We start from the raw sequence: 12,496 nt of genomic DNA on the forward strand, positions 1-12,496 counted from the left end.
CTGAGTTTGGTAAAGTGTATGAAAGAAGAAACTTCATAGTAAATGTGAATAAGAGCAAGGTTATTAGGTACAGTAGGGTTGAGGATCAAGTCTATTGGGAGGTAAGTTTAAATGTAGAAAAACTGGAGAAAGTAAAGTGTTTTAGATATCTGGCAGTGGATTTGGCAGCGGATGGAACCATGGAAGCGGAAGTGAATCATAGGGTGGGGGAGGGGGCGAAAATTCTGGGAGCCTTGAAGAATATTTGGAAGTCGAGAACATTATCTCGGAAAGCAAAAATGGGTAAGTTTCATGGAATAGTGGTTCCAACAATGTTGTATGGTTGCGAGGCGTGGGCTATGGATAGAGTTGTGCGCAGGGGGGTGGATGTGCTGGAAATGAGATGTTTGAGGACAATATGTGGTGTGAGGTGGTTTGATCGAGTAAGTAATGTAAGGGTAAGAGAGATGTGTGGAAATAAAAAGAGTGTGGTTGAGAGAGCAGAAGAGGGTGTTTTTAAATGGTTTGGTCACATGGAGAGAATGAGTGAGGAAACATTGACCAAAAGGATATATGTGTCAGAGATGGAGGGAAGGAGGAGAAGTGGGAGACCAAATTGGAAGTGGAAAGATGGAATGAAAAAGATTTTGTTCGATCGGGGCCTGAACATGCAGGAGGGTGAAAGGCGTGGAAGGAATAGACTGAATTGGAAAGAGGTGGTATACCGGGGTCGACGTGCTGTCAATGGATTGAACCAGGGCATGTGCAGCGCCTGGGGTAAAACATGGAAAGTTGTGTGGGGCCTGGATGTGGAAAGCGAGCTGTGGTTTCGGTGCATTATTACATGACAGCTAGAGACTGAGTGTGAACGAATTGGGCCTTTGGTGTCTTTTCCTAGCGCTACCTCGCACACATGAGGGGGGAGGGGGATGTTATTCCATGTGTGGCGAGGTGGCGATAAGAACGAATAAAGGCAGACAGTATGAATTATACAAATCCTTATATATGTATATGTCTGTGTTTGTATATATATGTGTACACTGAGATGTATAGGTATGTATATTTGCGTGTATGGATGTGTATGTATATACATGTGTATGTGGGCGGGTTGGGCTATTCTTTCGTCTGTTTCCTTGCGCTACCTCGCTAACGCGGGAGACAGCGACAAAGCAAAATAAAGTAAATAAATAAATATATATACATATATATATATATATATATATATATATATATATATATATATATATATATATATATATATATATATGGTGGCTGATTCATGTGAGAAACTGCAGAAGCTAGTGACTGAGTTTGGTAAAGTGTGTGAAAGAAGAAAGTTAAGAGTAAATGTGAATAAGAGCAAGGTTATTAGGTACAGTAGGGTTGAGGGTCAAGTCAATTGGTAGGTAAGTTATATATATATATATATATATATATATATATATATATATATATATATATATATATATATATATATATATATATATATATATATATATATATATATATATATATATAATTTTTCTTTTTTTCTTTTTGCTTTGTCGCTGTCTCCCTCGTTTGCGAGGTAGCGCAAGGAAACAGACGAAAGAAATTTCCCAACTCCCCATACACATGTATATACATACACGTCCACACACGCAAATATACATACCTACACAACTTTCCATGGTTTACCCCAGACGCTTCACATGCCCTGATTCAATCCACTGGCAGCACGTCAACCCCGGTATACCACATCGATCCAATTCACTATTCCTTGCCCTCCTTTCACCCTCCTGCATGTTCATGCCCCGATCACACAAAATCTTTTTCACTCCATCTTTCCACCTCCAATTTGGTCTCCCACTTCTCCTCGTTCCCTCCACCTCCGACACATATATCCTCTTGGTCAATCTTTCCTCACTCATTCTCTCCATGTGCCCGAACCATTTCAAAACACCCTCTTCTGCTCTCTCAACCACGCTCTTTTTATTTCCACACATCTCTCTTACCCTTACGTTACTTACTCGATCAAACCACCTCACACCATACATTGTCCTCAAACATCATTTCCAGCTCATTCCACCCTCCTGCGCACAACTCTATCCATAGCCCACGCCTCGCAACCATACAACATTGTTGGAACCACTATTCCTTCAAACATAACCATTTTTGCTTTCCGAGATAATGTTCTCGACTTCCAAACATTCTTCAAGGCTCCCAGGATTTTCGCCCCCTCCCCCACCCTATGATTCACCCGTTTCCATGGTTCCATCCGCTGCCAGATCCACTCCCAGATATCTAAAACACTTTACTTCCTCCAGTTTTTCTCCATTCAAACTTACCTCCCAATTGACTTGCCCCTCAACCCTACTGTACCTAATAACCTTGCTCTTATTCACATTTACTCCTAACTTTCTTCTTTCACATACTTTACCAAACTCAGTCACCAGCTTCTGCAGTTTCTCACATGAATCTACCACCAGCGCTGTATCATCAGTGAACAACAACTGACTCACTTCCCAAGCTCTCTCATCCACAACAGACTTCATACTTGCCCCTCTTTCCAAAACTCTTGCTTTCACCTCCCTAACAACCCCATCCATAAACAAATTAAACAACCATGGAGACATCACACACCCCTGCCGCAAACTTACATTCACTGAGAACCAATCACTTTCCTCTCTTCCTACACGTACACATGCCTTACATCCTCGATAAAAACTTTTCACTTCTTCTAACAACTTGCCTCCCACACAATATATTCTTGATACCTTCCACAGAGCATCTCTATCAACTCTATCATATGCCTTCTCCAGATCCATAAATGCTACATACAAATCCATTTCCTATTCTAAGTATTTCTCACATACATTCTTCAAAGCAAACGCCTGATCCACATATCCTCTACCACTTCTGAAAGCACACTGCTCTTCCCCAATCTGATGCTCTGTACATGCCTTCACCCTCTCAATCAATACCCTCCCATATAATTTACCAGGAATACTCAACAAACTTATACCTCTGAAATTTGAGCACTCACTCTTATCCCCTTTCTCTTTGTACAATGGCACTATGCACGCATTCCGCCAATCCTCAGGCACCTCACCATGAGTCATACATACATTAAATAACCTTACCAACCAGTCAATAATACAGTTATCCCCTTTTTTGATAAATTCCACTGCAATACCATCCAAACCTGCTTGCTTTCCGGCTTTCATCTTCCGCAAAGTTTTAACTACCTCTTCTCAGTCTACCAAATCATTTTCCCTAACGCCCTCACTTTGCACACCACCTCGACCAAACCACCCTATATCTGCCACTTTATCATCAAACACATTCAACAAACCTTCAAAATACTCACTCTATCTCCTTCTCACATCATCACTACTTGTTATCACCTCCCCATTTGCGCCCTTCACTGAAGTTCCCATTTGTTCCCTTGTCTTACGCACTTTATATATATATATATATATATATATATATATATATATATATATATATATATATATATATATATATATATATATATATATATATGTTGCATTGTTGCGAGGCGTGGGCTATGGATAGAGTTGTGCGGAGGAAGGTGGATGTGCTGGAAATGAGATGTTTGAGGACAATATATGGTGTGAGGTGGTTTGATCGATTAAGTGATAATAGGATAAGGGAGATGTGTGGTAAGAAAAATAGTGTGATTGAGAGAGCAGAAGAGTTTCTTTTGAAATGGTTTGGTCATATGGAGAGAATGAGTGAGGAAAGATAGACCAAGAGGATATATGTGTCAGACGTGGAGGGAACGAGGAGAAGTGGGAGACCAAATTGGAGGTGGAAAGGTGTAGTGAAAAAGATTTTGAGAGATCGGGGTGTGAACATGCAGGACGGTGAAAGGCATGCAAGGAATAGAGTTGATTGGAACGATTTGGTATACCGGGGTCGACGTTCTGTCAATGGATTGAACCAGGGCATGTGAAGCGTCTGGGGTAAACCATGAAACGTTCTGTGGGGCCTGGCTATGGAAAGGGAGCTGTGGTTTCGGTGCATTATTACATGACAGCTGGAGACAGAGTGTGAACGAATGTGGCCTTTGTTGTCCTTGCAAACGCTACCTCGCACACTTGGGGGGGGGGGGAGGGGGCTGTTATTCCATATGTGGCGAGGTGGCGATGGGAATGAATGAAGGCAGACAGTATGAATTGTGTACATGTGTATATATGTGTATGTCCGTGTGTGTATATATATGTATATTTTGGGATGTGTAGGTATGTATATTTGCGTGTGTGGACGTGTATGTATATACATGTGCATATGGGTTGGTTGGGCCATTCTTTCGTCTGTTTCCTTCCGCTACCTCGCTAACGCGGGAGACGGCGACAAAGCAAAATAAATAAATAAATATATATATGTATATATATATATATATATATATATATATATATATATATATATATATATATATATATATATATATATACATATATATATATATATATATATATATATATATGTGTGTGTGTGTGTGTATATATATGTATACTTTGGGATGCATAGGTATGTATATTTGCGTGTGTGGACGCGTATGTATATTCATGTGCATATGGGTGGGTTGGGCCATTCTTTCGTCTGTTTCCTTGCGCTACCGCGCTAACGCGGGAGACGGCGACAAAGCAAAACAAATAAATGAATATATATATATATATATATATATATATATATATATATATATATATATATATATATATATACATTAAGCAACGTTAATCCTTTTTTCTTTCTTTCATTTTTTCCTTCGTTTCTAGAACTTCCTCATCTTGTCCAAAAATCATCTGTGGTTTACGTCTATCAACCTCTTCCGTAAATCCATCTTTCTTGTTTTGGTGCTATTCACTTATTTCTATTTTTTTCCTACGTACCTCAGTCTTGCTTCTTCAACCTCCGTGTCTCTGATTTGCTCTGACAGATTTCATTTGACTAACAAGCACTAATGGTGTACGGCTTTTACTTTTCTAATCCTTTCCTTGTGTGGGACCATAGATTGTTCGAGTTGTTACTTCTCTAACATTGCTTCTTATTTTCTCTAAATTTTCACTCAGTTTCCTGTGTAACTCTGTGTCTCATTATGCCCAGGTCTTGGTCCCACCGTATTACCCTTCATGTTTTGAATCTGTTGATCAGCTTTAGGGACTGATCACCTTCCCAGCCATATTTTCATTTGCTTCTGTACTCTGTTTGATGGCCATTTCTTGTTGAAAGTCCATTACAATATCTAGAGAGGAACCTTTCAAAACCATTGAAATTTTTATTCATTTTATCTAATTTCCTCTGATTGTGTACCTTTTGAACCTCCTCACTATACTTGAAACTTGTGTTTATTCTCATCGACCGTTTTCTTTAATTCCCTAAGTTCGTCTTCGTGTGATAACGCTTATCATAGTGTTTAGTTTACTCTCTTATCCTCTATATTTTCTCCTCCAGTTGTGATAACGTTCAAGTCCTGTTTCTCTATAATTTCCATTACTTCTTCTAACCTTGTGGTCTCATATGACTAACATACCACCTCGTTAAAAAGGCTGTTAAACACTTTTTGGATTGCTTGGCTGTTTGTGTTCGTCAGCAACATGTTGTACCTTGACTGACTGACTAACTGGTTTGATTCTCCTTGCCTGAACGACTAGCTTTTATTTTTCTGTTTTTTTTTTTTTTTTTTTGCTCAATACATTCGGTACTAGAAGCCTTGATTTGTATGGAAATTTGATCTTGTTGTTGTTGTCATTTGTATTGTTTCGTGTGAATGTGTGTGTTTGTGTGTGTGTGTGTGTGTGTGTGTGTGTGTGTGTGTGTGTGTGTGTGTGTGTGTGTGTGTGTGTGTGTGTGTGTGTGTGTTCATCTATAACCATCTTGCTAAAACTTCAGCCTCTGAAGAAACAAATTTAGTCATTTTAGCTAAATGCTTAATATCACCTATTTCCAAAACTGAACTTGCGACAAAAACATCTAATTTCTAGACATGAACATCCTTACTGCACGTCAGTGTTTGAGTTTCAGCAGGAAACTGTTTTACTGAGGTATAAAAGTGTTTCTTTGGTATCAGTTAAGACTTACCCTGTTGTAGTAAAACCCTGATGAAGACGAAGGTGTTCTGCAACCAACTGCCTTGGACAACAACAGTCTTGAGAGATGACCAGGATGCCAGCAGAACCACAACGGTAGGCAGCACTACCAGGGTCACCAGGGTGCTTGCCCACACCAGGGGTGTCAGGGGCAGCAGGAAACCCCAAGGATCCACCTCAGGCAGGCCACGATCTCCTATTATCCTCAAGTACACTATCACCACCGGGTAAGTGAAGTCCACAACCGCGGCTCGAGCTGCGTGCACTGAGAACACCTCAGCTCCTAAGTCTGCCTCCTGTATATACCATAATCATGCCATTCGTTACGTAGAGGAATGACACGTTAGCCATAAGGAATTAGAAAAATTTGCAGGAAGTTTATGTTATCCGCTGAGATCAGCGAGGATTCTAACTAGGTTTTTCAAGTTTTTGGAGGAACAAAGAAAGTCGAAATCCAGACTTGCATAAGAAGTCATTCTTGACCAGCAGATGGCGGAAACCAGCTTAGGAAATAAGATTTATATACTTCAAAATGGTCTTCTAGAATATTTGTGGACTGAACTATGCTATAAAAGTAATGTAGTAAGTTGATATTTGGGAATATCAAACGCCGTAAATAATTCCTAGTAAAATTAAGTGAAGAAAATTGAATATCGTTACCAACTACGGAAGATGCGCCAGAACAGTTCTTAAACTAGCCATTTTTAACACTTTTGTTTACCACAAGACGACGCTGTTGTAGTAACATAGTCACTGTTAAAGTTATCTTTTTTAACACATGAGGGTTTCTTAGATCAACCCAGCCTGAGGTAAGTACTACCTCTACAATAGTTCCAAGTCTTAATGCTAACTAGAAAGTTCCTATACAATAATCTGATTGATTTTTCTTTTACACAAAGAGGAACTTGAACGTCACCACACCTACCCCTCTCATGATCATTCCAACCATGCCAGACCAGGACCCATCACCCTGTTTAGAGCCCCAGGCGCCATCAGATGGTCGTACATACGTGTACCTAGGAAGGAGGAGGTCAGTTAATACGTATCAGTCGATCAGAAAACTGTGCCTAAACAACCCTAACTACCTTGATTTTTAACCATCTAAAGGAACTTAAGTGACGAATTGCAAGTTATTATCACTGGTTTTTCACAAACGTTTTGAAGTTATCTTTTTAAAAAGAATTTGCATTTGTTTCTGCTTAGCTAGCAGGTCTGTCACGTTGGCCAGGTAAAATTTTGTCGAATAATGGATCGGTCACAAACGAGTAGACGAGAAATTGTCAGGAGTTTGGTTACTTTCAACAAGACCCGTCTATAAAACGTTTGTTGACATACGTCAAGTACTTTAAGCACTTCTTGGGTGGAGATTGTTTATAGCAGGTGTCAATAATAGTAAGCTACACAAGTACCTAATAACCATTTGACTCACGAAAAGTTCAGGCCAGTGGAAAGGTAGTTCAAGAGCTTGGGCACTGGTCCCCTAAAGGCCGGTTGGCTTCCTTGAGGTCTATTCTTGGAATCATCTTTCCGCACCAGTCTGTTGATGGGACTTTCCTCCGAGACAACTGTCAGGGTTGGACGCTGAAGGAACCTGGCCAAGCAAAGAGTATAAAGAATCTTAATATGAATTCTTTTATTGGGTTGCATGACAATGGGATTAAATAATGGTTTTTGGTACTTTAACCCTTATTCTTCATAGATTACCCAGCTTTGAAATATACTTCATAAAACTGTATAGTATAAAGAAAATAGATACATCCTTATGACCATGTATGCATCTGTATATCGCGCATGTTGATAGACATCCTATGATCTAACACTGCGTACCTTTTGAATACTATCATACTTTTTTCTTAACCTTACATTACGTCATGATTGTACCTTTAGAAGTGCAACGGTTCATACTATGTTCAATGCTCCTTCATCCTAACTTAGCTTCGCACATTTACGTGTCTATCTCTAGTATGTGACACTTTCATCCTGGTAACTATAGAATCTTCATTACTCTTTCGATATGTGTTCATGGTCTTTGTTTACTTTATTATCTGGTCATCATATATCACAGGAAAAAGGTACATATGATTATCTGTTATTTGGATACTGGGAGTCGATTTCTTTATCGTCAACTACTTCTGGTATCGTGTAATATTCTGCTTATTGAGGTTTCAAATGCTTTCACATATCGCTCAAAACTCTTTACATACATAAGGGAGAAATGCTCGTTGATTTAATACGTATTTCCTCTCCCTTTAGCAACAACTTAAATCCAGTTATGCTTTAAGTAGTTTCATTTGACATAAACACACACACATACACACACACACACACACACACACACACACACACACACACACACACACCCACACACAACATGAATAAGGACAAGAAAATTAGACAAGCTTTTAGATAGCACATTATCGCTTTCGAGAAATACTTCATGTCATTTTTTCCGATAAACTGGTATCATTTGGATAAACGCGGACTGATGTAAGCTTAATCAGTAAAAAGAGAGTGAAGCTTGAGAACAGTAAGGAATATCATGTTATGGAGAATCAAAGATATGAATATCAAAACAGAAGTCGTGTATCGCTGACTTGGTAAACTTGTCAGGGTAGAGCGGGAGGCTGGAGACGAGAGTCAGACCCTGGCGAGATGTCCAAGTGGCGACTCTAATTGCTTGGTCGTCTGGGAAACTGTAGGGAAGCCGTATGTAAACATTACACCTATAGAGGAGAGAGGGGAGACAAAGTGATTAGTATTGTTTGATATAAATTGCATACCCAAATTTTGTATGGAAGCGTGATTATCTTGCAGTAACAATTTATGGTCATATATTTCTTTAGGGGAAACATTGACAGTACATTGTGGATTACTTGATATTTCCTGAATGGTTTTCTACAATGAACATCATGGCATTTGTCATGGAAAAGGTCTTGTGAAGGTTCCTTAGGGACTGGTAGGGAAGGCGAGTGACGGCAAGGACCCTCGTCGGCCAGGCCAGGACGCGGCCCTTGGAGAACCCCTCAAGGAATGCAGTAAGGAAGGCTGGGTCGTCACTCACAACCACCACCGTCAGGCACCATGATACCTGCCGCAGCTGTCAACGTGGAAAGAATCACGTATGAGTGAGCTTTCAATTCAGTAACAACATAGCATCAATATGTGGGTGACCCTCCCTTCCTAGTCGTAATGTGAGTGACCTCAGAGAAGTGAGAATGACCCATCCTTTTCAGCTATCATGTCAGGTTCGCCTTAACGTTCATTAATGAGCCTGTCTTAGATGTCATCAGGAGCTCACGAGAGATTTTCTCCTCAGAGAAGAAGGTGAGTACATTTCTTGTTTGTTCTGCGACGTATTTGATATGCTTTCGGAGGGTGTTAGGAAAAGCGGTGAAACCCTGGAGAAACTAGATGTTAGGATGAAAGGGTGGGAAGAGGGAGCTGTGTTCCTAGCGGTGAAAGCGGTTGCGTTACAGAAAACGGACGTAGGTATACCATCTAGAGTAGATAGCTTAGATAGTAGGATTGCAACCGCTGAGGCGAAGTTGGAAGATACTTCCTCCTTTCAACCTGCGAGGAAATCTTATTGCCGCATTACCGAACAATCTAATAGCAACGAACTCTCCAATCACAATAGGTTTATCGTACTAGATGAAGTACAGGATGATTGTAGCATCATCCTGGTCGGGGTCTCTATAGTCAGACATCAAGACTAGGAGTTCTATGCGAAGGGTAGAAGTAGGAAGAACTTGTGTTATGCAAGTGCTAGGATGGAACATGTCCTAAATAAGTTTGACGACATACTGTCAAAAAATCAAGAGGATGTGATTTCTATCGTTCAGGTGGGGACGAACGATGCAGTTAATGGGAGATCGGAATAAATACTAGCGAAGTATAAGGAACTTATTGGCAAGTTTAAAGAAAGTAGTAGGAAGCTTATGATATCGGGATTCTTGCCTTCGACTCCTGTACCCTTAGTAGAATGGTGGGGATAAACAGAAGAATCGAAGAGCTCTGTAGGGAGGAGGATAGTGTGTTTAGTATATAGACCTGTGGGACCATTTAAGTCATGATAAATCTCTGTACGATAGGGATGGTCTTCACCTACATGAAATAGGGAAAGCCCGACTCAGCAAAGTATTAGATGAGAACATAAGGCCCTTTTCCGATGGAGACAAACTACTCAGGAGAGCAAATCACGGTCGAGCTAACGAAGGAACTGGGAGAATGGGGAGGGAGGGGGTAGCTGAGGGAGGTGGGTCAATGCGGAGGGAGTCTGCGTGTGAAAGGGATCTGAGGGACAAGGCGTCCAGTTTTATCACCATAAAGGTAGCCGATACAGGATGGATGGGGCCTTAGCCGTTGGGATCCCTGGGGAGTAGCAGTAGCCTCACAGGCAGAGGAATTAACTAAGAAAGGTCACGTAGGGTCAGCTGGGGACAACACAGGCAGTATAAGTAACCGGCTTGCACAAATACAGGTCAACTCTCAGGTAACTGTTAGGACCAATGCTGGTAGGGTCCACTGCGGGGAGGGTCAGTGTAAGGTGGTGACCCCAAAACAGATGGAGAACCGTTTCTTTCCCGCTACTGCACACGCAGAAATTAACAGTAATAATACAAACGCACATACCGACGGTACAAAAAGGAAAATTCAGTCCAAAAATCAACCCTAAGGAAATTACGTTTAATCTACACAAATGACCGGAGCATCATTATGAAACGTGATAAACTTATATCCCATGCAGTTACTGAAAAACCGAACATCATTGCAGTCTCAGAAACGTGGGTAAACTCTGAGAATAAACACTTAGTCGCAGAGTTAGCAATACCCGATATAGACTACTTACGAAAGGTCGCTTATACAGGGTAGGTGGCAGAGTTCTGATCTACGTTGAAAATAATCTAAGTGTTGTTGAGATAAGCAAAGTAGACACACACACTTTAGACTATATCAACATCACCGACAAGTTAAAAAGTAAACTACGTCTCGGTGTTATTTACAGACCTCCTAACCCTAAACGAAGACGACGATAAGATGCTATACAATGAAATCAAAACTCTGGTAAACAGTAAAGAGGTTAGAATGGTATAAGGCATTAACAGACCAGTCATAAACTGGAACATGTTAACAGGGGATCGAGAAGGAACGAGACGAATGGAACTGATCGTAGACGTTTTACTAGAACAGTTGATTGAAAACCTTACTAGAGGTAAAACCATTCTTGAACTTGTCCTCACCAGTGACATAAACTTAATCCACTCTTGCGAAGTAGGTGAGAGTTTGTCAAAAAGCGATAACAGTTTGATTAGAGATGAATTTAGATTATAGAATAAATGACAAACTCTTGATCCCTGATTACAAGAGAGCAAATGTTGAGAATATTAAACACGAAATTTGCAATACCAATTGGAAAAAACTTCTTGACGTTCACACAGTAGAGGAAATGTGAAATAATTCTTAAAAAAAACCTACTCGAGATTGAATATATGCATATTCCACGAATTACGTGAAGTTGCAATATCTATAAATCATCATGGATGAATAGGAGAACAGGACTAATTTGCCAAAAGAAGAAAAAATAAAATGAATTCAAATCAATGAGAACCGATGAGAACCGCCAGGAATTAATCAAAATCCAAAGGAAATGTAGGGTCATAAGACAGAGTAAACGCGAGGAAGAAAGCCCTTTCAAAAAAAAAGAATGTTCGGTTACCAGGAGAAATGGAATAAAACTCAAAGCTAAAAGAAGTAGTACGGACATGGGAAAAAGCTTCTTTTCATATAGCTGTTTTAAGCACTGGAATAAGTTACCGTCAGACGTGGTGAATGTTAAAGCTATAAATACCTTCGAAAGTCGTTTAAACAAATACTTTATAAATTCATGTGTATTCTGAGAAAAATGCCAAGAATGAACTGTTTAAACGACTGAGGTAACGGGGACATTAGAAGGCTAATGTGCAGCATCGGGGAGTCGATGATAGCTTAAAAAACTGCAAAGCAAAGTTGAATTTTCTTCTCAATCTAAACTTCTTTTTTTTTTTATCAGACAACTCAGTCATGGCCAATCAGGCCTCTTGTTGTCTGTCATTCTCATGTAAACTCATGACCGACCTACCCTCCTAGAGTGAGACAAAACCATGGAGAGCTGCTCATGCGTCACATTATGGCCTTCTGCTGTGGTTTGGAAGATCGCCATCGCCTCAGGAGCCCGCAAATGAACTAGTGACTGAAAGTAAGAAGCTAAATAGTGTCATACCACAAATAATATTCAAACACTGTCACCATTCTCATATCAAGATTATGACTAAGATTCATTAAAGCAGACTAAAAACTCCATTTACTAAATATTCTTACGCACCGTAAGTGTAGTGTAGGCCCAGATGGTACCATCAAAGACATGGATGACAGAGCAACGAGGA

At 40.1% G+C, this 12,496-nt stretch overlaps 1 protein-coding gene across 1 annotated transcript; it reads right to left on the bottom strand.

Annotated features, from left to right (window-relative positions):
- Positions 1–6,066: 6,066 nt before the first annotated feature.
- LOC139765134 (glutamate receptor ionotropic, kainate 4-like) lies at positions 6,067–12,273 on the bottom strand (the record flags this gene model as incomplete). Its single annotated transcript, XM_071692329.1, has 5 exons — positions 12,193–12,273; positions 8,948–9,171; positions 7,504–7,665; positions 7,000–7,090; positions 6,067–6,370 (listed from the first exon to the last, which is right to left on the bottom strand). Coding segments are annotated over exons 1-5 (862 nt in total), but the record flags the coding sequence as incomplete, so codon positions are not given.
- Between the last annotated feature and the right edge of the window lie 223 nt (positions 12,274–12,496).

This window comes from Panulirus ornatus, chromosome 52 (assembly GCF_036320965.1).
Source record: "Panulirus ornatus isolate Po-2019 chromosome 52, ASM3632096v1, whole genome shotgun sequence".
In the NCBI taxonomy this organism is placed as follows: Eukaryota; Metazoa; Arthropoda; class Malacostraca; order Decapoda; family Palinuridae; genus Panulirus; species Panulirus ornatus.